Source organism: Oncorhynchus mykiss, chromosome 19 (assembly GCF_013265735.2).
Source record: "Oncorhynchus mykiss isolate Arlee chromosome 19, USDA_OmykA_1.1, whole genome shotgun sequence".
In the NCBI taxonomy this organism is placed as follows: domain Eukaryota; kingdom Metazoa; phylum Chordata; class Actinopteri; order Salmoniformes; family Salmonidae; genus Oncorhynchus; species Oncorhynchus mykiss.
The window spans coordinates 55679068-55706728 of NC_048583.1; the positions used below are offsets into that span (position 1 = coordinate 55679068).

General features: G+C 40.8%; 1 protein-coding gene across 1 annotated transcript; it reads left to right on the forward strand.

The window, feature by feature from the left end:
* Positions 1-27661, forward strand: htr1d (5-hydroxytryptamine (serotonin) receptor 1D, G protein-coupled). Its single transcript, XM_021574758.2, has 2 exons — positions 1-711; positions 24895-27661. Exon 2 carries the CDS (start codon positions 25871-25873, stop codon positions 27029-27031), a length of 1161 nt encoding a protein of 386 aa, XP_021430433.2. The 5' UTR covers positions 1-711; positions 24895-25870; the 3' UTR covers positions 27032-27661.

Below are 27661 nucleotides of genomic sequence, written 5' to 3' on the forward strand. Positions count from 1 at the left end.
GTGAACGCACACGCACAGATTATGCAGAGTATGTTATGGACGCATTTCATCTTTGATGCATCATTTTCTTCAAGGCTGCATGGATACACTTTATCATGAAACTCGTTGAGGTTTTACTAATTTACGCGAGAGCAATGAATCAATCCACAGCGCATCAGCACAGGGGTTGGTAATCCCTCTTCCGAATGGGAGCGTCGACAACTCATGCTGTAGACTCTGTGGCATGTACTGGAGCTCGTATTGGTAATTAAACAGTACGGGACGAAGAGACTGGTGCTATATTTCTCAATTTGGAAAGTGTAGCTTCAGTCGGTTTGTTTGGGGAGTTATTCAAGCCGAGAAGTGTTTTTATTGGAAAGTATTCGTATACTACTTTTTCTGAGGTTTGAAGGGGAAAGATATCGAAATATCTGTCAATGGGTTTCAGTTCGAAAAAGAGGATGCTTCGCTATACATGAACTACAAACATTGGGACCACTCTAAAGTCTTGTGAAACGCAGTATGGACACCTTTGGAAACACCACAACATTTAGATGCCTGCTGTTATCTTTCAGCGCAACAAAATCTTTCAATTTTCGAATTGGACGTGCGTAATGGACATTTCGCGTGTAACTTTGTAGGGATCTGGAGACTCATTTGTTAGATTACCATTCACTGCTCATATGAGGGCGAAAATAGGAAATTATCCTTGTGGCAAAATTGAAAACCATGGTAAGTAGACTATATACAGTTGTGAATGCATTTTCCCTTTTAGGCTATATTGTGCAGCCGTGCGGTCTCCGTTGCCATTGCGCGCTGGTAATTCAATATACACTGGTTAGTACCTAAAATAAGATCTGGTCAGCTACTTGAAGCTACTTGAATTTACACAATATAGCCTTTCAAGAAATGAAGTTGTGACCGTTTTGTAAAACCACATCAGTTAGTAGTCAGGGCCATGCAGATGTGTTCCAATTCTGTCTCAAAGAGCAAACAACGCAAAACACATTAAGTTAAATAGGTGCGTTCAATTCAGTCATGTGGAGGTGCAGTGAATTTACCATAGACACATTTCTCAACAAAATGTGGGTCGTGTAGGTCAGGTTGACATGGTGTAGCCGTTTGCGCGAGAGTATGTGGTCGGTTGCGCAGGTTGCGCGTGTGGGGGAACTTGGCCAAGGGCTGTTGTATTTACTCGGCTCACCCAAGGACGAAGTATTATCTAAACTGGACAGTTTCGTCAAATGTGTCTTGGGGATATACAATAGCAAATCCGACAAGATATAAGCAGAATTATGTTTATAGGGTTAGGGGTTGGCAGTTCAACACCAATTACGGTTCACAGCCATTTCTCTACCTGCCTTGCCCGTTCATTCAAGCCAGTGTTGCTCTCTTCAGTCATAATTTACACCACTTCAGATCTGATCTAATGTTGGTCTGGCTGGCGTCAAGAGGTCTTTGTACACAAACTGCTGCCATGGGCTGGGTCCATGAGCAATGTTGACTGTGACCTTCAGGGGCCAGGAAAAGGACAATGGCCACAGTCTGTAAGGAGGGGATTGCTTTAGTGCCTTCATGTCATAAGGGGATTGATGGAGAATGGTGATTTGTTCGGACTCCATTAGTCCATTTGTTTGGACTTCATTCGTGTTTCATACCAGGTCTTAGTGTGGTGGAGGAGCATTTTGTAACCGAGTTACATCACTGATGTAGAGAGCTAGTCAAGGGCAATTCCATGGCAACAGGTCAAATGTATGTCAAACAAAACCAATGATTGCAAAGTTAAACAAACCATACAACTTTATCTACAGCACAAGGACTACTTTTAACAAATTCCACAGAAAATTTGACAAAAACACATTTACTTGAAGAACAGTGCAAATGCAAAGTTTGGTAACAGAATGTGCTGTTCTTACCATCATTCTTTTACCAAACTTTGCATCTGCTTTGTTCTTCAAGTAAAAGTTTTTTAAATGTTTTAATTGGAAATTACTAAAAGTATTCCTTGAGCATATAGTTCTATTGTTTGTTTAACTTTGCAATTATAGTTTTTTGTTTGACATACATGTAAAAGTAAAACATCTGAGTCTCAGCATCACTCTGTTAACATGGAATTACCCCCGGAAATCATCGAGAGTGAAGAGCAGACATCCAATTACTCTCATTAAATATTTTCCAGAGAGCGTGGCATGTTCTCCCCCCCCCCCCCACCACCTCTCTTTCTTGTCTGGTCTTCTTTAATCTCATATATATATATATATATATATATATATATATATATATATATTATATCTCCCACACCATCCTCCGTTCCATGTTCTTTGGTGACTGAAGTGTGTGAAAGCATTAATAGCATCTCAGTGCATTCATAACTATAATACAACTAATAATAGCAATGTGCCATTTTAGCAGATGCTTTTATCCAAAGCGATTTACCATCTTGAGTTCATACCATTGGACCATTGTGATAAAATAACCAATATAATTACCCCTTGATAGTATAGGGCAGCAGGTAGCCAAGCAGTAGGGGTGTTGGGCCAGTAACCAAAAGGTTGCTGGTTTGAATACCTGAGCCGACACGGTGAAACATTCTGTTGATGCGTACTTGAGCAAGGCACTTAACGCTAATTTGCTCCAGGGGTGCCGTACGACTATGGCTGACCCTATAAAACAACAGATTTCACTGCACCTATCTGGTGTATGTGACAATAAACATATTTTTTTTATATAGTGGTGAAATTAGGAGACGTCTATATTGAAAGCGTTGGATATATTCCTAATGCATGAGGGAACATCTTAGGATGAGCCCCATTCAGAACTCATTGGGAAAAGTATCAAATCTTTCTTTGATAATTAGTGTGGGAACAGAGTGTTAATGATTTAGAGGGCACATATCAGGCCAAGACGCCTGCCTCTTCCTACTAACAGAACATGTGGAGAGAAATAGAGATCGTTTCCCAGACCCTCATTTGGAGACTTGAATGAATTTAATAGCAAAACCTTTCTTCCATATTTCTCTGGAGCTATCATGGCATGTTAAGGTCGGCTGGAGAGCTGTTTTCAGTGTGACACAAAGACACTGTCCAGCTGAGATGTGCTTCCTTCCTGTTTGTAGGACAGGACAGCTGCGCCACCAGGCAGTAGCAAAGTGACATAAATTGTTTTATAGTGATATTGTCAGATTAAAGAGATTGTCAAGTGCATGAGATGAGGGGGATTGTGAATTTGAGGGGAGGAGAGGCAGATCATCCCCCCCTGCTCTCTTCCACCCATACACACATGTGCCCACATGCACTTGCACACCATGGGTGTCTTCACATTGTCTCATGAGATGTGAAATGTTACTGCTCAGTAACAGCAGAAACCTTTTCACCGTGGTCTGTTACCCTGACCCAAGGCTCCTCTCTATACTGGCTGTAGAATAGATAACCTGTCTTATACAAGCACTCTGCTGTGGAGAACAAATTCACCAAATGTCATCTTCATTTGAATTCACAGTGCAGGCATACATATGAATAATAGGCCTAAACTTTGCATGTGAATGTATGTTGAATATAATTAATATTTACTTGAGTCTGTGATGCATGGAAGAATTTCGTTATGACTTGGTCAGATGCAAGACCTGGAAGTAATTGCATTGGAACTAGCTGAAAGTGATTAAATAAAAAACAGATATAGAGATAAATAAGCCGTTCATCACCCCAGAAGTGGGCCTATGTAGAATCTTTGCTTAATATACCTAACGTGAGGATAAATTAGCCAAGCTCTCTGTCTCAATACAGTGATGGTAAAAAAACAAAGATACAAATTATTATGACCATCGGGCTAAAATAATTGTAATCTTTAAACATGCCTGAATCAAACAACCCCTGAAAATGGAGACAAAATTGCTAATCCCATTGGGTCTTAATCCAGGATTTCATTGCCATGACAAACACACAATTTCTCAGTCACAGATTTAATGCTTTCTCCCCTTCTCTCTGTTCATCTCCCTTCATCTCTTTTCTGGTTTTAGTCTCGCTTTCTCTGTTTCCATCTCTCCTTTTTTAGAATCCCCTCATCCTTTTGAATCCCCTGCAATCCCTTCCAATTCTTCCTATCTCCGTATCCATATCTCTCAGTAATCTATGGATCAGGACAATTTATCAATCACAGGGGGGAAATGACAAGGAAAACATAAGCAGCCATAGTTGCCATATGTTGCAGCAATTCTATAAAACCAATAGTGGTTAATGGTGACTCTAGAATGCCTGCTGTGCGTTGATAGATTCATCAATTTCTTAAAGTCACTTCCTGGGAGACATCCCGTCACTTTTATGAAATCTCCTCCAACTCGTGATTCGACAATCACTGCCTGTCACTGCGGAGGCATCAGGCATCTTGCAATATTGGATAGGTAGCTAAAGGCACTCAACGTGAGTTCCAATAGTTTCAAAGCCATATATCGAACAAACACAAACCTACTTCAAAAGACATTCTGTGGGGCTCCCTCTGCTGCTGTCTGAACGTCTCGCGGTGACAGACAAGGGAAGACTGGGTCTCAGTCTGTCTGTCTCCTGCTCTCCCAGTGTTAATAAAATGTACAGTTATATCAGTGCGTGATAACCAGAGCTGGGGTGATAAACACAGGAGAAACAGACTCTCAGTTATCCTGATTGTTACTGTAGTCAGATATTATCCTGAGTGTTACTGTAGTCAGATCTCATTGTGAGTGTTACTGTCGTCAAACCTTATCCTGAGTGATACTGTAGTCAGATATTATCCTGAGTGTTACTGTAGTCAGACCTTATACTGAGTATTACTGTAGTCAGATCTAATCCTGAGTGTTACTGTAGTCAGACCTCATCCTGAGTGTTACTGTAGTCAGATCTAATCCTGAGTGTTACTGTAGTCAGACCTTATCCTGAGTGTCACTGTAGTCAGATCTAATCCTGAGTGTTACTGTAGTCAGATATTATCCTGAGTGTTACTGTAGTCAGACCTCATCCTGAGTGTTACTGTAGTCAGATCTAATCCTGAGTGTTACTGTAGTCAGATTTAATCCTGAGTGTCACTGTAGTCAGACCTTATCCTGAGTGTTACTGTAGTCAGATCTATTCCTGAGTGTTACTGTAGTCAGATCTAATCCTGAGTATTACTGTAGTCAGATCTAATCCTGAGTGTTACTGTAGTCAGACCTCATCCTGAGTGTTACTGTAGTCAGATCTAATCCTGAGTGTTACTGTAGTCAGACCTTATCCTGAGTGTCACTGTAGTCAGATCTAATCCTGAGTGTTACTGTAGTCAGATATTATCCTGAGTGTCACTGTAGTCAGACCTTATCCTGAGTGTTACTGTAGTCAGATCTATTCCTGAGTGTTACTGTAGTCAGATATTATCCTGAGTGTTACTGTAGACAGATTTAACATTTTAGCCATTTAGCAGATGCTCTTAACCAGAGCGACTTACAGGAGTAATTAGGGTTAAGTGCCTTGCTCAAGGGCACGTCGGCAGATGTTTCTCCTAGTTGGTTCGAGGATTCTAAACCAGCAACCTTTTGGTTACTGTCCCAACGCTCTTAACCACTAAGCTATCTGCTGCCCTATTATCCTAATTGTTACTGTAGTCAGATGAATTATTGGAGCTTCCACTGTTAGTCTGAAGAGGATAACATATCTAAACACACTGGCAATCGCAGCCCACTCCTACTCTCACATCCTCTAGTCTACACAATGGTAAAAATAGACCTACTTCAGAGTTATAACTGATTCGATTCCAACTTCCATGATACACTGAGACAGATTACTACGCTGAATAATTTCTTATATAAAAAGAACATAAATAATCACATATCATGGTGGGCTGGAGAGCCTTTCTTTTGTAGGCCCAGATGGCATCAGATGGAACACCCCATGGCCCCCTCTTCCACCTGGGGCAGTTGTGACTGAGATACAGCCCACATCAGCATACAGTATATCGTCTCCATTCTCTATGGAAGGAACTCAGGTGGCCTAGATTTCTCTGGACTCATCCCAATTTTCCCAGGTAGTGAGCAGCATATTGTACAACAGCAGGGAGAGAATGTGTTTGAATGGTCAGTGTCAGGTTCCAAACAATAGAGTGGACTGGTTCTACTGTACGTGAATGTTTGAGCCAAGTTCTGGATAAGGACAAGGTTCTGAAGGTGTAGCAGAGGAAAGTGGTCCGAGGGATGACGATAGCAATATAGTGGACATATACTAGGAAGAGACAGATAGATAGCTACAGACAGATTGACGAAGTGAAAAACTAGACATATAGTTGTCCCAGACAGACAGACAAATTGTCCTCTTGTCTCCTGTGTTCTGTCTCCCCATATCCGCTTACGGACACAGAAGCAGAGATTATTTTCCCCAAACTCTCCGATCTGTCTGGTGGTTTGTGCCCAGAGGTTGGGATTACAGCATTGTCACTGCACCATCTGCACCTCCCACTACTGCAGTCTTAATCAACACAGGAAGCTTTCTCAGTCCTCCAGTCTTCCAGCAGCATTGATAGGACAAACTTTCTGTGGTGGCTCAATAGCTGCAGCCCGGCTGTTGAATAGGTAGCTCCCCCACGGAATGTCAAGATATTAGAATGCTATGTAGGGCCTATCCCACAGAGTATAACAACAGCCTATAATCTCCAAAGTCCTATTCTCCACCCCCCTAGCTCTCTCAACATTTCAAGACTTGGTCTATGGACCATTTTCAGGCTTAAACTCTCTACCTTCAAAGTCATGTAATAGAATTTTAATTGACTTAGGAAAAGTTGATCTAATCCCCAAAATCTGTATTCCTGCATTTTCTTGCAGCCCTCCCATTATAGACCATTGATCCACAACCCTAAACTCTGAATGTTCATGTAGTTGCATGAAACTGTTTAGATACAAGGTCAAACTTTGCTGTCTATATTCTTATCTAATATATTATTCACAGTTTTGTTAGCCTATACCGCACACACACAGCTACTGGATCAATAATTCATATCAACAGGCCTCAAGTGTATGAGATATTTATTGCCCACCAACGTGTGGTGAATCAGAATCAATATCTCTTCTGCGAAGTCAAACATACTGGTCTTTATTTAATAATGTTGGTGTGTAAGGGTTAAACATTCTTCTTTGTTCACAGAAGAATTCCCTGGAAACCAACACATAAAAATACAGTAGCTATATTTTCAGAACAGGATAACCCACAATATGTCCAAAGTGAGTGAAGGGTCTATGATGTAGCAGCCTACGATAGTTCAGTGTGTTTGTAATTTTGTATATTTGTATTCTATTGTATTTAGTAAATTGTGTGCATGCAGGGCTCCCTTGTGAAAGAGACATTGGCCTCAATGGGACTCCCTGTTAAAATAAAGGTAAAATAATCCTGTTGTTTCCATGGAGGAATGCATCAGTGTAACACACTTGAATTGTGCTATTCCAGACCTCCTTTCCCCCCTTTTTCTGCACATGCACCTGACCTCTGACACATGCACCTGACCTTCTTCCTGGTACCTCCTATTATGTGTATAGGCTTTAAAAAAAAAAAAATCTTTAAAAAAAAAAAGACATATAGAATCCCTATGACTTTAATAGGATCACTATGGGTCTAATAGTAAAGGTTTGTGGTTTAACGTTTACAAGGGGAAAGGGGGATACCTAGTCAGTTGCACAACTGAACGCATTGAACAGAAATGTGTCTTCTGCATAACCCAACCCCTCTGAATCAGAGAGCTGTGGGAGGCTGCCTTAATCGACATCCACGTCATCAGTGCCCGGGAAGCAGTTGTTGTTGGAGTTTAACTGATTTGCTTAATGTGGCATGAACACAAGCAGTCATGTTTTCATCTGATTGTCAAACAATTACGTCAACTAGCTCTCACAGTCTCACGTCAGAATTAGATGTCCATGTTCCTCAAATGTCAAATTTCGAAACATCACATTTTGAAGTGCTTAATGGTTAAGTTTAGGCATTAACTCTTAATTTAAGGTTAGGGTTAAGATCTGGGATAGGCTTGAAACAAAATTCAATTATTCTATTGCCGGATTCGATCTTGAAACCGAAACCTACTTGAAGGTAACAGTGCTCACTGTTGCCCCTAGTGGACGATTTCAACGTCAGTTCCCGACTTCCTCAGACATGGATGGACATCAAATATTGACTTGTATAACGGATAACCTGGCTGCATATACAGTAGGCTACCTGAACCTTGCTCTGTCATGCTGGTATAAAGGATTTTGGAGACAGGCGCAGGAATACACAGTAGGGTTTTATAATACACCCAAAACAAACATGTATACAAAAACACTGGGCAGTGCCCAAACAAAAGTGCCAGGGTAAACGTCGTTGACCGACACGGGACAATACCCGTAATACACAATATATATAGCACACAGCATAACAGCTGCACCAACGCAAAGGTACTCACACCACCAACGGACATGGGAACAATCATCGACAGCACCATGGTGAACAAAGGACACATATATACAAATACAATCAGGGGGAATAGGGGCCAGGTGTGTGCAATGTAAGTTCCAGAGGGGTCCGTGACATGCTCACCAGAATGGTGTCATAAATCGATGAAGTTATCAATGTATCCACAACAATTTAGTTGACTCGGGTGAAGTTTTCACTTTCATTTCTACTTCTCTCACGGAGCGAGGAAGTTTAGGGACCAGAGAGATTTCCAAATGACATCAGTTTGATCAGTTTTAAGGAAATGAAAAACTGAAAACGATCCAACAAGTTTCTGATAGTATTTCATTTAGTCTTGAATGTATATTTGATTTGGTTGAAGATGAAATACTGTCAGCTTTTATGTCACTGAAAGAAATGGCACATGTAGGATACACAACAGGTCCTTAAGTGCACATTTGCATTCTCTCAAGATGCTCAAAGAAATAAATTATATTTCTCTACTCCTGTCCCAGAGCAAAAAATGTACATTTGCGCTCTCATTTTAATGAGAGGAACACTTCATTCTGCAGGAGTGAACCTTTTACTGCAGTGGGCTGAATCAGGGTCACACAGAGTGTTTCTTGGTAGTCTTAAACACATCTACTTTGAAACCAAAGTATACACTTCACGTACATGGTTATGGGCTTAAAAAAAGAAGATACCTGTACCAATGTCAGATAAAGAGTTGAAATGTATTACATTTTGAGTTTGCAACACATTATATACATCACAGAAGACTGAAATATAACAAAACTGTTTGACATAAAAACACCAGATTTTCAGCAGTTTTTAAAAATGTGTTTATTAATTATTAAAAATGTTAATAACATTCCACCCATGAGGCCACTAGTCATTTGCCTGCAGGATAGGGCTAGTATTATAATAGGTTACATGTGAGGTCTACAGTCAGTGTCCAGACTTCGGTTACTATTCCAACCATTAGGCTACTCCACTCTAAAATAATTCTGGCATCCATATGGTACCATTTAATAAGTGCAAATAGACATCACATACAAAACACCAGAAAGGGTTATGAATTACATTCAGTGATTGTCATTTATTAGGCCTACACAAGTCATGTAACCTGAATTGATGTGTACACTGCTGTCCGTGCGCATCTCGTTTTCGGCCACTCATCTCTGCCTTGGCAACATTTCTGTAAAGTTATCATCGAACCACAACGGATTTTGGAGCATATTCCACAATTGTGACGATGATAAATAATGTAACAGCCTACAGTTTACTTGAAATCTACACTGAGTGTATAAAACATTAAGGAAACCTGCTCTTCCCATGACATAGGCTGCAGTCCAAAAACGTTAATTTTACCCCTTCAGCACTCACGCTAGCCACTTTCCCCCTGGGGAATTCCCATCGAAATCGAAAGCAGTTTGATTGCCATCTTAAGTGGAGGTCCAATTCACAAAAGTTGCCCCCTCGGCCCTCGCTCCACTCGAGGGAGCGAGTGAAGAACTTTGATCACCTGTGGGGTTGATGTGACCAACAATTCAATGCAAAGTGTTGTCACGTGTCAAACTCCGGTAGCAGCGAAGTGTCAAATTTAATCAACGCGGCTGCATTTATTGACATGTCAGACAAAATTATGACACTAGCTTGCTAAAATAAGTATATACAGTACCAGTCAGAAGTTTGGACATACCAACTCACTCAAGGGTTTTTCTTTATTTTTGCTATTTTCTACATTGTAAGACATCAAAACTATGAAAAAACACATATGGAATCATGTAGTAAACAAAAAAGTGTTAAACAAATCAAACTAGATTTTAGATTTTAGATTCTTCAAAGTTGCCACCCTTTGCCTTGATGACAGCTTTGCGCCCACTCTTGGAATTCTCCAAACCAGCTTCACCTGGAATGCTTTTCTAACAGTCTTGAAGGAGTTCCCACACATGCTGAGCACTTGTTGGCTGCTTTTCCTTCACTCTGCGCTCCAACTCATCCCAAACCATCTCAATTGGGTTGAGGTCGGTTGATTGTGGAGGCCAGGTCATCTGATGCAGCACTCCATCACTCTACTTCTTGTTTAAATAGCCCTTTAGTAGTGGTTTCTTTGCAGCAATTCGACCATGAAAGCCTAATTCACGTAGTCTCCTCTGAACAGTTGATGTTGAGATGTGTCTGTTACTTTAACTCTGTGAAGCATTTATTTGGGTTGCAATTTCTGAGGCTGGTAACTCCAATGAACTTATGCTCTGCATCAAAGGTAACTCTGGGTCTTCCTTTCCTGTGGCGGTCCTCATGAGAGCCAGTTTCATCATAGCGCTTGATGGTTTTTGCAAGTGCACTTTAAGACATTTTCCGGATTGACTGACCTTCATGTCTTAAAGTCATAATGAACTGTCATTTGTCTTTGCTTATTTGAGCTGTTCTTGCCATAAAATGGACTTGGTCTTTTATCAAAGGGCTATCTTCTGTATACCACCCCTACCTTGTCACAACACAACTGATTGGCTCAAACTCATTAAGAAGGAAAGAAATTCCACAAATTAACTTTTAACAAGGCACTTTTAAATGCATTCCAGGAGTCTACCTCATGAAGCTGGTTGAGAGAATGCCAAGAGTATGCAAAGCTGTCATCAAGGCAAAGGGTGGCTACTTTGAAGAATCTCAAATATAAAATATATTTTGATGTGTTAAACACTTTTTTGATTACTACATGATTTAATGTGTTCTTTAATAGTTTTGATGTCTTCACTATTGTTCTACAATGCAGGAAATAGTCAAAATAAAGAAAAACCCTTGAATGAGTAGGTGTGTCCAAACTTTTGATTGGTTTCTGTAGCGTTGGCAAATGGGAATGATGCTTAAAGTGGCTTAGTCTCGTAGTGAGGAGCCTATAAAACGTAGCTAGCTTCATAAACATACTTTTGGTGAATTCTGAAATGTATTGGAATAAATGACCAAACTATAAAACTAGCAAGCCAGTTATGGTTAACTGTTCCCAGATACCTGACATGAGTGCTAGCATGCTACGTTAGCTTGCTAGCTACATTAATAGTTTTAGGTTGGTTGTTTTTAAGCTCAACTTCAAGATTTCCACCAAGGATGTTGTCTCTCAGGTCACCACTCTCTCTCACTTGGGCAAGGGAAATTTAAGGTACACCCGGATGTGACAATGGAAAACGCAATTCAAGGGCTGAGGGCTGTCTACTTTGCATTTGGACTGCAGCCACAGACAAACCAGGTGAATCCAGGTGAAAGCTATCATCCCTTATTGATGTCACTTGTTAAATCCAAGAGACGGGTTAAAGAAGGATTTTTAAGCCTTGAGACAATTGAGACAATGGATTGAATCCAGAGTAAGAATCATGCCGTTTTCTCACCCCTCCATCCCCTAATTAGCATGCCACGCTGGGGAGTTGACTCAGTGTACACGCCTGGCTGTCAGAGTTCATCTCACAAATGCTGTGCAATCGAACAAACATCTGCAGAGCCCAGACATGTCAGGAGGGCAGGCGACTCAAATGACATCAAAGAGACACGGCAGACCCCCTCAGCACAGTTAACAAGCAGCATACCTTAAGCTGTTTCTCCCCAGAATAGGCTACGTTACATATATCGGAAGTGACAGGTAGAGAAGCAAAATGGTGTTGGAACTTCGTAATTAAGCTCCAAGGGAGAACCCCCCCCCCAAAAGAAAGACAGGATAGAATGTTACTGCAGATAGTTAGCTACCGTCAAGTTGAACGATGAAGACTGCATTGCTACTGTATGAGTTATGCTGTTTTGGTGATACGCTATTATTTTAGTCTCAGTCATTTTAGACATTCATATGGTGTTGTTGAGTTAGATTTGTTAAGGGTTCCCTTCAGAGGATAAGCTACGCACCATTACTCCTTTTATCTCTCTCGCTCTCGCTCTCGGTCTCTCTCTCTCTCTCTCTCTCTCTGTCTCTCTCTCTTTCTCTCTCTCTCTCTCGCTCTCGGTCTCTCTCTCTCTCTCTCTGTCTCTCTCTCTTTCTCTCTCTCTCTCTCTCTCTCTCTAAATCTAATTTGGCCTGTACTACAGTAGACTATACTGTAGTAGACAACACTGTAGTAGTGTTTACTGTAGTACACTATACTGTAGTAGATTATACTATACTATAGTATAATATATTGTAGTATATTTTACTCTAACAGGCTATACTGTGGTAAATTATACTGTAGTAGGCTAAACTATACTGTAATAGATTATACTGTAGTAGACTATACTGTAGTAGACTATACTGTAATAGGCTTCACTATTGTATATTATACTATAGTAGGCTATAATGTAGTAGACTGTACTGTAGTAGGCTATGCTGTGGCTATACAGTACTATATGTACCGTGGTAGATTATACTGAAGCAGGCTATTCTATAGTAGGCTATACTATAGTAGATTATACTATACTGTAGTATATTATACTTTATCGGGCTATTCTGTAGTAAGCTATACTGTAGGAGACTAAACTGTCGTAGACTATACTGTAGTAGACTATACTGTAGTAAACCATACTGTAGTTGGCTAAACTATACTGTAGCAGATTATACCATAGTAGGTTATAGTGGAGTATACTATACTGTAGTATAGTATTCTGTGGTAGGCTATACTGTAGCAGATTATACCATAGTAGGTTATAGTGGAGTATACTATACTGTAGTATAGTATTCTGTGGTAGGCTATACTGTAGTAGACTATACTGTAGTTGTTACGGACAACTAGGTGTGGTGGGTGGAATCAGGCGCAGAGAGCAAGGTTCAGTCGTTTCTTCCAATTTATTCCCCAGCACAACAAAACAGTCACGCCAACAACACAATATGTTGCCAGTCCAAAACAGGACAAACTAGTCCGGAGAATAAATACACAAAAATAAATCACACCATCAAACACAGAGTAACAATGACAAGCCCGCACAAATACCTAGCGGGCCTAGTGCCCTTAAATACCCTACAAACAAAACCTAATACTAAACAGGTGTACCCAATTACCCAATAACCCAAAACAAACGGAAAGGGAATCGATGGCAGCTAATAGGCCGGCGACGACGACCGCCGAGCACCGCCCGAACAGGAAGAGGCACCATCTTCGGCGAGGTTCGTGACAGTAGTAGGCTATACTGTAGTAGACTATATTGTAGTAGACTCTACTGTAGATTATACTAGACTATAGTGGACTAAACAACTCTTCGGTAGACTATACTGTAGTAGGCTAAAATGTAGTAGACAATGCAATACTATAGTAGATTATACTGTTGTAGACTATACTGTAGTTGAATATACTGTCGTATTCTATACTGCAGAAGACTATGCTGTCATAGACTATACAGTAGTAGACCATACTATATCAGGAGACTATACTGTAGTAGATTATACTGTGGTAGAAGATGCAATACTGTACATTAGTAGGCTAGATAGTAGACTATACTGTAGGAGGCTTTACTGTAGTAGGCTATACTATAGTAGACTTACTACACTAGTAGATTATACTTTAATAGGCTTCACTATAGTATATAACACTAGCAGTAACAACGTAATGACGTAGTAGACTGTACTGTACTTTAATAGGCTGTAGTAGACTATAGTAGACTGTAGTAGACTATACTGTAGTTGTCTAAACTATACTGTAGTAGTGTGTTCTATAGTAGGCTATAGTAGACATTACTATACTGTAGTATGGTATTCTGTAGAAGGCTATACTGTTGTAGACTATATTGCAGTAGACTATACTGCTGCAGACTGTACCATAGTTAAATATATTATCTTATTCTATACTACATTAGACTTTGCTGTAGTAGACTATACAGTAGTAGACTTTACTGTATTTCAGTAGACTATACTGTAGTAGAATATGCTGTGGTAGAAGATATCATACTGCAGTATATTAGTAGTTCCATAGTGTAGTATATTGTACTATAGCAGGCTATAATGTACTAGACAATGCTGTAGTAGGCTAGTCTGTAGAAGGCTATATTGTAGTAGTCTATACTGTAGTGGACTATACTATACTTTGGTAGACTATACTATAGTAAGCTAAAATGTAGTTGACGATACCGTACTGTAGTAGATTATACTATCGTAGACTATAGTGTATTAGACTATAGTGTAGTAGACTATACCGTACTATAGTATATTATACTGTTGTAGACTATACTGTTGTAGACGGTAGTGTATTCAATTACAATGTAGTAGACTATACTGTTGGTGACTATACTGTAGTTTAAAATACTATAGTATTCTATACTGCAGTAGACTTTTCTGTAGTAGACTAGACAGTAGTAGACTATACTATAATTCAGTAGTCTATACTGTAGTAGAATATACTGTGGTAGAAGATACCATACAGTTGTAAATTGTACAATAGTCGGCTATGCTGTGGTAAACTATACTGTAGTAGACTATACCATACAGTCGTGAATTATACTGTCGTAGGCTGCACTGTAGTAGACTATACTGAAGTAGTCTATAATATAGTATATTTTACTATAGTAGACACTACTGTAGTAGACTATACTATTCTGTAGTAGATTATACTGTATTAGGCTATCCTGCAGTAGACTATACTGTTGTAGACTATGCTGCAGAATACTATACTGTAGTAGACTATACTGTACTGTTGTAGATTATCTATAGTAGACTGTACTATAGTAGAATATACTATACTGTAGTATATTTTACTGTATTATGCTGTACTGTAGCAGACTAAACTGTAGTAGGCTATATTGTAGTAGAATATACTTTTTAGACTATTCTTTTGTGTACTATACTATGTTGTATTAGATACTACTGTAGTAGGCTATACTATAGTAGGCGATACTCTTCTGTAGTATATTTTACTGTTGTAAACTATACTGTGGTAGGCTATAAAGTAGAAGGCTAAACTGTTGTAGGCTAAATTGTTGTAGGCTATACTATAGTAGAATATACTGTCGTAGACTATACTGTGGTAGACTATAGGGCCATTCTGTAGTAGGCTATACTATAGTAGACTTACTACACTTTAGCTGATTATACTGTAGTAGGCTATACTGTAGTATGCTGTACTATAGTAAACTATACTATACAGTGGTATATTATACCATAATAGGCTATACTGCAGTAGTAGGTTATAATGTAGTAGTTCTTCAATGCAGTATACTTAAATGTAGTAGCCTATTCTGAAATGAATATACTGTCTTAGACTATACTGTAGTGGACTATACCATAGTATACTATACTAAAGTAGGCTATAATGTAGTAGACTGTAAATCAAATCAAATCAAATGTTATTTGTCACATACACATGTTTAGCAGATGTTAATGCGAGTGTAGCGAAATGCTTGTGCTTCTAGTTCCGACAATGCAGTAATAACCAACGAGTAATCTAGCTAACAATTCCAAAACTACTACCTTATACACACAAGTGCAAAGGAATAAAGAATATGTACATAAAGATATATGAATGAGTGATGGTACAGAGCGGCATAGGCAAGATGCAGTAGATGGTATCGAGTACAGTATATACATAAGAGATGAGTATGTAAACAAAGTGGCATAGTTTAAAGTGGCTAGTGATACATGTATTACATAAAGATGCAGTAGATGATATAGAGTACAGTATATACGTATACATATGAGATAAATAATGTAGGGTATGTAAACATTATATTAAGTAGCATTGTTTAAAGTGGCTAGTGATATATTTTACATAAATTCCCATCAATTCCCATTATTAAAGTGGCTGTAGTAGGCTATACTGTAGTATATACTGTAGTATACTATACTGTAGTAGGTTATACTGTTTTAGACTATACTTCAGTAGACTATACTGTAGCAGTCTATATTGTAGTTGACTATACCATACTGTGGTTGATTATACTATAGTAGACTGTAGTGTAATAGACTATAATGTAGTAGATTGTTTGTAGATTTTACTGTACTTCTGTGTACTATACTATGTTGTAGTAGGCTATACTATAGTAGACAATACTATTCTGTAGTATATTTTGCTGTCGTAAACTATACTGTGGTAGGCTATAATTTAGAAGACTAAACTGTCGTAGACTATACTGTAGTAGACTATACTGCCGTAGACTATTTTGTAGTAGACTTTACTACAGTAGACTATTCTGTTGTAGGCTATTCTGTAGTATGCTGTACTATGTAGACTTACTACACTTTAGCTGATAATACTGTAGTAGGCTATACTGTAGTATGCTGTACTATAGTAGACTATACTATACAGTATAGTCTATATTATACCGTAATAGGCTATACTGTAGTATATTATACTGTAGTGGGCTACAATCTAATAGGCTTCACTGTAGTATACTTAACTGTAGTAGCCTATATTGTAATGAATATAGACTATACTGTAGTAGACTATACTGTAGTAGGCTATACCATAGTATATTAAACTATATATTAAACTATAGTAAGCTATAATGTAGTAGACTGTATTGTAGTAGGCTATACTGTAGTATACTATACTCTAGTAGGTTATACTGTTTTAGACTATACTTCCGTAGACTATACTGTAGCAGTCTATATTGTAGTGGACTATACCATACTGTGGTGGATTATACTATTGTAGACTGTAGTGAAATAGCCTACAATGTAGTATACTGTTAGTAGATTATACTGTACTAGACTATACCTTTGCAGACTATATTGTATAAGATTATACTGTAGTAGATGATACTGTAGTACACTATACTGTATTTGAATATGCTGTAGTAGGCTATACTGTAGTAGACTATACTGCAGTAGACTATATAGTAGTATAATATCCTATTATTCAGTAGGCTAAACTGTAGTTTGACTATACCATACTGTAGTAGATTATACTATCTTAAACAATACTGCAGTAGACTATACTATACTGTAGTAGATTATACTGTAGTAGACTATAATGTAGTAGTGTATTCTGTAGTAGATTATACTCTAGTAGGCTGTACTATACTGTAGTATATTATACTGTAGTGTGCTGTACTGTAGTAGATTATTCTGTTTTAGGATATACTGTAGTATGCAATCATGTGGTATACTTAACTGTAGTAGACTATACTGTAGTAGGCTATACTATATTATATTATACTATATTAGGTTATGCTGTAGTAAACTCTACTGTAGTAGACTATACTATTCTTCAGTAGACCATACTGTAATAGGCTATACTGATGAAGACAATACCATACTGTAGTAGATTATACTGTACTGTAGTATATTATACTGTAGTAGACTATACTGTAGTTGTCCATACTGTAGTAGACTATACTGTAGTAGATTATATCGTAGTAGGCTATATAGTAGTAGACTATAATGTAGTAGGCTATACTGTAGTATGCTAAACTGTAGTAGACTATACTGTAGTAGATTATATCGTAGTAGGCTATATAGTAGTAGACTATAACGCTTAATAATATCATAATTGTTTTCTCTGCAAAGCTCCTGTGAATCATGCTAATAACTTTATTCCATTATTTAAACTCATTATTTAAAATGTAGGTTACCTAACTCATTGCACATCATGGCAACAGTGGGATGATAGCTTTGTAAGTGCTAGGTTTAAGCCTCACCCACACAACTGAACCAAATTAAAACCTTGTACCTTTAGACCTGAGCCCTATTCTCCACATGGAAATTCTCTGCCCTCTAAATCCTTTAAATCCCTCTCAGTCACCGTTAATATTGGTTATTGCGGTCTGTCTGGCCCCTAAAGCTCTCCGCTAAATGAATTACAGTGGAATCTCATCTCTCCAGATAAACTGTGCCCTGCCTTTGCTTCTGTTAGACGGGGCTTTATTCAGTTTGCCGGAGTAATTGAAAAGAGCAGAAAGCAACGTCCCTCCTAGATGTATCATAAGGCACTACACCACGAAGACTGTCTCTATCTCACTCTGGCACAATGGAATCTTTAGCAGCGTCAAAGTCTCCAGTTTTGCTCTGCCTTGTCTCGTGGTGACTGAGAATTTATACGTCCAGCTCAATTGGTAGTAAATTGAGTTTAGACACCTTGAGAATGGATTGTATCTCTGATACAGGACATTTTCTTGTTGTTCTTTCACCCTCTGTACATAATCAAACAATATATATATATATATATATATATATATTTACAATATATCAATATTTACAATATATAAAAGTATAAAGCAAATACCCTCTAAAGCAAAATATATTATATGCCTCGGTGTAATTACTTAAAACTCTTCCGTGTCTATTTTGTCTGTGAAATGTCATATCACTTTGCATATGGGGAAAGACTCCCATAGTTCAAAGTGTAACATAGCGTTTTTTTGGAGCGTGCATTGATTTTAATCAGATCTCCATCTACACGTCCTCTCTGAAGTACGGCAGCCAACTTCCTCCTCAGACTCATTGGCATCTCCATCTACACGTCCTGTCACGCCCTGACCATAGAGATACTTTGTTTTTCTATGGTATAGTAGGTCAGGGCGTGAATGGGGGGTATTCTAGTTATTATTTTCTATTTGGGGTTCTAGTTTAGTTTTTCTATGTTGGTGTTTGGTATGATTCCCAATTAGAGGCAGCTGGCTATCGTTGTCTCTAATTAGGGATCATATTTAAGAAGCATTTTTTCCACCTGTGTTTTATGGGATATTGTTTTGAGTTAGTGTATGTTACACCTCTTTGTTACGGTTCGTTGTTTGTTTCGTTCTTTCTTTGTTGTTTTGTGCGTTTCTAATAAATAATATGTGGAAACCATGTCGCGCTGCAGCTTGGTCCAATAATTATTACGACGAACGTGACAGAATATCCCATCAAACCAGGACCAAGCAGCGTGCCCAAAGAGGAGATAATTTCTGGACATGGGAAGAAGTGATGGGGAGATGCGAGACCCTTCCTTGGCGACAGACGGAAGGAGATAATGGAGGACAGCGATGACGACAGGGTTCGCCCAAGGACAACCCCAAGTTTTTTTTGTGGGGGGGAGGCACATGGAGCTAGCGGCTGAGAAGAGGGAAGAGCCAGAGACTGTCAGGGAGGCAATGCCGAAGTTGGGAGAGAGTGAGATGAGAGAGATGTTGTGCAAGTGTGTTCTGCTCAACATCCGACCAGAGGATCCGGTTAGCAGTCTGGTGCAACCTGTGCCGGTTCCACGCTTCTGGCCTCAAGTGCGCCTCTCCAGTCCGGTACGTCATGTGTCTCCTCCTCGCACTCTCCCTGAAGTACGTGTCCCCAGTCCGGTACGTCCTGTGCCTGCTCCTCGCACTCTCCCTGAAGTGCGTGTCCCCAGTCCGGTACGTCCAGTGCCTGCTCCTCACACTCTCCCTCAAGTGCACCTTCCCAGTCCTATGTCCTGTGCCTGTCACCCTGAAGTGCGTGTCACCAGTCTGGCACCACCTGTGCCGGCTCCACGCACTAGGCCTCCAGTGCGCCTTCCCAGTCCGGTGCGTCCTGTGCCTGCTCCTCGCACTCGCCCTGAGGTGCGTGTCACCAGTCCGGTGCCACCTGTGCCAGCCCCACGCATCAGACCTCCAGTGTGCTTCCCCATTCCAGAGCTTCAGGCGACGGTCCCCAGTTCAGAGCTTCAGGCCACGGTCCCCAGTCCAGAGCTTCAGGCCACGATCCCCAGTCCAGAGCTTCCGGCAACGGTTCCCAGTCCAGAGCTTCCGGCGATGGTTCCCAGTCCAGAGCTTCCAGCGATGGTTCACAGTCCAGAGCTTCCAGCGATGGTTCACAGTCCAGAGCTTCCAGCGATGGTTCACAGTCCAGAGCTTCCGGCGAAGTTTCACAGTCCGGAACCTCCTGAGACGGTCCACAGTCCAGAACATCCTGAGACTGTCCACAGTCTGGAACCTCCTGAGACGGTCAACGGTCCGGAACCTCCTGTGATGGTCAACAGTCCGAAACCTCCAGCTCCATGGCTGGAGCCTTCCCCTGCGCCGATGCCCAGTCTAAGCACGGCGTCCAGTACAGCTCCAAGGCTAGATCCACGAACTGAGCGGGTTCTTCGGCCCGCACCATAGCTGCCACCAAAGCTGGCGGATTCATGAGCTGAGTGGGTTCTTCGTTCAGCACCAGAGCCGCCCCCGGTGCTGGTGGATCCACGCAATGAGCGGTTTCTTTGTCCCGCACCAGAGCCGCCACCGATACTAATCACGCCCCCCTACCCTCCCCATTTGGTTTCAGGCTTTGCGCACCTTTGGGGGGAGGCGGGGTACTGTCACGCCCTGACCATAGAGAGCCTTTGTTTTTCAATTGTATAGTAGGTCAGGGCGTGACTGGGGGGTATTCTAGTTATTATTTTCTATGTGGGGTTCTAGTTTAGTTTTTCTATGTTGGTGTTTGGTATGATTCTCAATTAGAGGCAGCTGGCTATTGTTGTCTCTAATTGGGGATCATATTTAAGTAGCATTTTTTCCACCTGTGTTTTATGGGATATTGTTTTGAGTTAGTGTATGTTACACCTCTTTGTTACGGTTCGTTGTTTGTTTCATTCTTTCTTTGTTGTTTCGCGCATTTCGAATAAATAATATGTGGAAATCATATCGCGCTGCAGCTTGGTCCGATAATTATTACGACGAACGTGACACGTCCTCTCTGAAGTACGGCAGGCAACTTCCTCCTCAGACTCATTGTTATCTCCATCTACACGTCCTCTCTGAAGTATGGCAGCCAACTTCTCTGACTTGCTAGAAATGTATGCTAAGACTATTTATTCCCACACATCTACGCTTCTGGCAAACAGCAAGAGGCAAAGGATCTCTGCAAATGAATCCAAAATGGTTGTTATTTTGTCACACTATTATAAAACCGTAATCTTCTCTACTGGCTACTTGTCAATCACCACTATTCTGCAAATGGAGGTGATTTACTGTGTCATATCAGGATGAAACATGCACAGTTCAATCTCCCTGGGCTGTCATTTGGGACTGTGCAGGGAGGTGCAACTGTGAAACGACAGGAGTAGACATACCCTAGCACTCATTCAGCACTCTAATTAAACAATCTGTCAGTGCCAAATCTCAACCACCTCGTCAGTGAAGTTCCGTTCCTTATTTTCAGCCACGTTTCAAAGCTCGTGGGGTCACAGAAACATGAAATTCTTTCTGGAAATAAACAACATGAAAAACTATAAGCTTTGAGTTATCACACGTGACTTGTTAATCCTAGCCTGTTACATTAATTTGATATTTCAAATCCCTCTCGTTCTTGTGATGAATGACTTTTGTTTTGTAGCCATATTGTTTTCTTTCAAAACCCACCAAATTAGAAGTATCTATTTTGCAGCTGGGTTATTTCAGGCATATTTGTATTTGTATTTATTAAGGATCTCCAATGGCAGCAGCTACTCTTCCTGGGGTCCAGCAACATTAAGACAGTTATATACAGTTTAAAATATTACATGACATTACATTTCACAACACTTTACCCAGTAGATTTAGTGTGTTCCTTCAGGCCACTACTCCACTATCACATATTTACAATACAACTTGCATGTCTACGTGTGTAGAGTGTGTGTCTTATCATGTGTGCCTCTTTACAGTCCCTGCTGTTCCATAAGGTGTTTTTTAATCTGTTTTTTAAAATACGATTCTACTGCTTGCATCAGTTACCTGATGTGGAAAGAGTTTGATGTAGACATGGCTCTATGTAGTATACTGTGCGCCTCCAATAGTCTTTTCTTAACTTGAGGATTGAGAGGAGACCTTTGGTGGCATGTCTTGTGGGGTACGTATGGGTGTCTGAGCTTAGTGCTAGTAGTAAAACAGACACCTCGGTTCATTAAGCATGTCAACACTTTTTACAAAAACAAGTAATTATGAAGTTTATCGCTCCTCAACTTTGAGCCATGAGAGATGTACATGCATATTATTAATGTTAGCTCTCTGTGTACATGTAAGGGCCAGCCATGCTGCCCTGTTCTGAGCCAATTGTAATTTTCCGAGGTTCCTCTTTGTGGCACTTGACCACAAGACTGAACAGTAGTCCAGGTGCAACAAAACAAGAGCCTGTATGACCTGCCTTGTTGATAGTGTTGTAAAAAGGCAGAGCAGCGCTTTATTATGGACAGACTTCTCCCCATCTTAGCTACTGCTGTATCAACATGTTTTGATCATGACAGTTTACAATGTTACTCCAAGCATTTTAGTGACCTCAACTTGCTCAATTTCAACATTATTAATGTCAGTGGCATGTCATTAGTAAAGATTGAAAAAAGTAGGGGGCCTAGACTGCTGCCCTGGGGAATTCCGGATTCTACCTGGATTATGTTGGAGAGGCTTTTATTAAAGAACACCCTCTGTGGTCTGTTAGACAGAACACAGAGGGTGTTCTTTAATGGAAGTCTCTCCAACATAATCCACAATATAGCAGGGTGTAAAGCCATAACACATACGTTTTTTTATCAGCAGAATATGATCGATAATGTCAAAAGTCGCATTGAAGTCTGTAAATCATACATTTCTCTCAGCCATTCATCAGTCATTTGTGTAAGTGCTGTGCTTGTTGAATGTCCTCCCCTATAAGCATGCCGAAAGTCTGTTGTTAATTTGTTTACAGTAAAATAGCATTGTATCTGTTAAAACACATTTTTTTCCAAAAGTTTACTTAAGGTTTGTAACAGGCTGATTGGTCGGCGATTTGGGCCAGTAAAGGGGGCTTACTATTCTTGGATAGCAGAATTACTTTTGCTTCCCTCCAGGCCTGAGGGCACACACTTTCTAGTGGGCTTTGATTTAAGATATGGCAAAGATCGTCTGCTATTATCTCTAGTAGTTTTCCATCCAAGTTGTCAAATCCTGGGGGCTTGGCATTGTTGATAGACAACAATAATTTTTCCACTTCTTCCACACTCACTTTACGGAATTAATTTGATCAGTTGTACTTGGATGTGTAGTGTCAGCGTTTGTTGCCGGCATGTCATGCCTAAGTTTGCTAATCTTTCCATTAAAAAAATCATGAAAGTAATTGGCAATATCAGTGGGTTTTGTGATGAATGAGCCATCTGATTCAATGAATGATGGAGCTGAGTTAGCCTTTTTGCACAAAATTGAATTTAAGGTGCTCCAAAGCTTTTTACTATCATTCTTTATCTCATTTATCTTTGTTTCATAGCGTAGTTTCTCATTATTTTTATACAGTTTAGTCACATGATTTGTCAATATGCAGTACGTTTGCCAATCGTTTGTGCAGCCAGACTTATTTGACGTTCCTTTTGCCTCATCCCTCTAAACTAAAAAAAAATTCAATTCCTCATCAATTTTCTTAATGGGTGCATGCTTATTAGTAACTGGAATAAGGAATTTCATAAATGTGCCAAGTACAGTCTGGTTGCTCCTCATTACCCACCACAGACCAACAAATATTATTTACATCAACAACATAGTAATCACTACAAAACTTATTGTATGACCTCACCATGTTTTCAATGATCAGCATGTATAGGGTCTGACGGGTTGTGTTCACCTGAGAGACCCGGATTAAATGGTGTCATGTCATCATCCTGTCAGTTCTAATCCCTCATGCTTCCTAGTGGTTCCCTCTATTGGAGACTTTAGGCACTTAGTGGCATGTTGCCCTGTGTCAGCGGCAGTGGCTATTTCATTTATATGACATTTTAAAATTTGAATCAAATAATCCATGTATTAAAATGCTCTTGGATATACAAAACAATCTTAGGACTTGGCATATCTGTTGTTAAATGTCAAAATGATATCCAGATGTAAACAAATTCTATATTTTTCCCCCAGGGATTACCACAGCAGGGGGATTTTGTGTCCTGAGCTTTCTCCTTCTGGGGTTCCCAGAAGTTCCCATTCAAAGCAAAGATTGTTGAGGGAGTGAGGAGTCTTAATAGCTTAATAGCTTTGTCATTTGTGGTTCCCTCAGCCAATGTTTTGCCTCATTACAGAGAATAATGGATTAACCTTGTGACTTTATGTGTGCCAATAATTACTTTTTGCAATGTAAGGTACTTTGGGCAGGTGTACTGAGAGTAGTATGATATTTGCTGCTCCTCCCCTTCAATAACTAATTTTCTAATAACTGGCAGTTGTGGACTTGGCCGGCACATTACCATTACCTTAGGTACGATGCCTGTGATGCCCCAGTATTGAGCAGAGTGATCATCGTTCGTATACTACTGTACAGGTGTAGTGCGTTCCACGTATCATATCATGTATACCATAACCTGTCCCCATCCTGTGCCTGTAAGAGCAATCAGTGGTTCTTTTGAAACGATAATCAGAAATGTGCTACAGGTCCATCAATTTGCATTTCATTATGATATAGGCATATACGAGATGCCCTTCACATTACAGCACTGCTCCAAAGAAATGAGGGTATAGGGATGTAGGTGGTAGAAATATGTCTCATGGCATGAGATTGCAGAGATGTCGAGGTCACGTATTGTTAATTCTTACGTGTATCACTGCATGTAGGATACTTTTCGTAGGTGGGATTGTTGGCGGTTTGAAAAGGTGACTCGTATGTATTTCTAATGCACACAATTTCTGTCTCTCTCTTTCCTCTTCTTAGGTTGTCATGCTGTAATAGAAGCCTGGAATAAGCTGTGCAGTACTATTCCCCTCTGGACCTCAAACCTGAATGCTTAACTGACCAACAAAGCTTTGACAGGAAAAAAGTTAACACACACTGGAAATCAATACAACACATGCTGTGCTTCGTCTCACTGGGAGTCTGCAAACGCCTTGGCCTTTATCTCATTGAGTTGCGAATTTCTAAGGCAGAGACAAAAACATATGGCATGAAGAAGGGATATTGACTTGTTGTCCATGACTGGACCGGTTGAAAAGGACTCCCCACCTGATGTGGATCATGTTAACATTCTAGCTCACTCTCAACATCAACATGGCTGGACCGCCCAGGCTTTGACTCTGAAACCAAATGAAATAACCCCTGGTTCAGCTTTAAGCTAGAACAGAGCGAGCCATCCCTGTGTATTACTATCATCTCTGAGTGTGGACTCACTGAGGGTTATTGAAGAGGATGAGACCATGAAAGCAGCAGTTGATAGGGAGCCGTGGTCTGGGGTGTTGTGCTCGGCCTGGCTGGAGTGGAGATAAGAGCTTGGGCGAGCGAGAAAGCAGAGGTTTGATGAGACCAGAGCAGAATACAAATCAGCGTCTGCCGTCCCTCCGCCGGACTTCAGCGTCAAACCAATATTAGTGTGTCTACTGAATTAATAATGCCAACAGTTGTGCATTGAAAGGTACGAGTATAACCAAAATCTATAATATAAAACTAAATAGCAGTCATCACTTTTGAGACGATCAAAACGGAGATAAACAAATAACCCAGTGTGTCTTCAAGACTGAAATAAGGGATAAAGGATCCATCGCGTCCCATGGATACGTGTGACAACCAAAAGTGACATCCATCGATGCAGCCCTCTTTACCATGCGGAGAAGACAACGTGAAGCGTAGGCTCTGATCGATTGAGGTGATGTGCCTCATCTAGACCTGGAACAAAGGGTTACAGGGGAACGGCGAGATGGATCAGGATAATAGCTCCATTGATTCAATCTTCACCAATGCCACAGAGAGACCCAAAACTTCAGAGGCACACTGGGACGAGGCCATTCTCCTAGGTCTGCAGATCTCCCTGTCGGCCATCCTGGCCATCATCACCCTGGCCACCGTATTGTCCAACGCCTTTGTTATTGCCACCATCTTCCTGACCCGGAAGCTGCACACGCCAGCCAATTTTCTGATCGGTTCGCTAGCCGTGACAGATCTACTGGTGTCCATCCTGGTCATGCCTATCAGCATCGTGTACACGGTGAGTAAGACCTGGTCCCTGGGGCAGATCGTCTGCGACATCTGGCTGTCATCAGATATCACCTTTTGCACCGCCTCCATCCTGCACCTGTGTGTCATTGCGCTGGACCGCTACTGGGCCATCACTGATGCCCTGGAGTACTCCAAGCGCCGGACGATGCGTCGAGCGGGCCTGATGATAGCGGTGGTGTGGGTGATCTCCATCTCTATCTCTATACCGCCACTCTTCTGGAGGCAGGCCAAGGCCAATGAGGAAGTGATGGAGTGCCTGGTAAACACAGACCAGATCTCCTACACGCTCTACTCCACCTTTGGGGCCTTCTACGTGCCCACCGTGCTGCTGATCATCCTCTATGGCCGGATCTACGTGGCCGCCCGCTCGCGCATCTTCAAGACTCCAGTGTCGTCCGGCAAGCGTTTCACCACGGCCCATCTCATCCAGACGTCAGCCGGCTCCTCCCTCTGCTCCATCAACTCTTCCGCCTCCAATCAGGAAAGCCACCTGCAACCTGGAGGGGGAACCAGCGGAGGTGGAGGAGGAGGCAGAGGTGGGTCGCCTCTCTTCAATAGCGTGAAGGTGAAGCTGGCAGACAGCGTGCTGGAGAGGAAGCGTCTGTGCGCCGCCCGGGAGAAGAAGGCCACCAAGACGCTGGGCATCATCCTGGGAGCCTTCATCGTGTGCTGGCTGCCTTTCTTTGTGGGTACCCTGGTACTGGCCATCTGCAAAGAATGCTGGTTCCACCCAGTGCTCTTCGACGTGTTCACCTGGCTTGGCTACCTGAACTCGCTCATCAATCCCGTCATCTACACCGCCTTCAATGACGAGTTCAAACTGGCCTTCCACAAACTCATCAAGTTCAAGAGATGCTACTGAGGGAATGCGAGGATTGAACATTCAAAATTTAAATCCATAACCTATTCTCTTGCCTTACTTAGTAAATACCGGTATGATAATATAGGGCCTATTCATAGAAACACTGTACTGTTGCATTAGTTCATGTTGTAAACACACATGCTCATTGTGTTTGGTCTCTGTACATTTTTCTGTACATTGGAACTTCATTGACTGGCTTGTGAGGTGCCACAGCTCTTTCAGATATTTCCTTCATACAGATGTATGCATGCATTTCTAAAAGAAGAGAGAGTAAAACATATTCAGACTACAAAACTAATTATAAATGAGAGTTTGGGTTTGTATATTACAGACCCCAAAAGAACAGACTTATCATACATTGAGACAAATGAATGAGACTACGCAGTATGAGACTGGGATCTCCTTTGGATGGTAGACATGAGGGGATTGATCCATGGATTATAACTGAGAAGCGGATTATAAACCCCCATCGTACTGGAAAAGCCATAGCATGTTGTCACAGAAATGTCACATTACAGAGGCTCATCGTCCATAACACGTCTGTGGTACAGTACAATAGAGACATATATAAAGATTAAGTCTTACGCTCTTTATGTGTATGCGTTTGTTTCTGTGTGGAGGAGTTGTCAC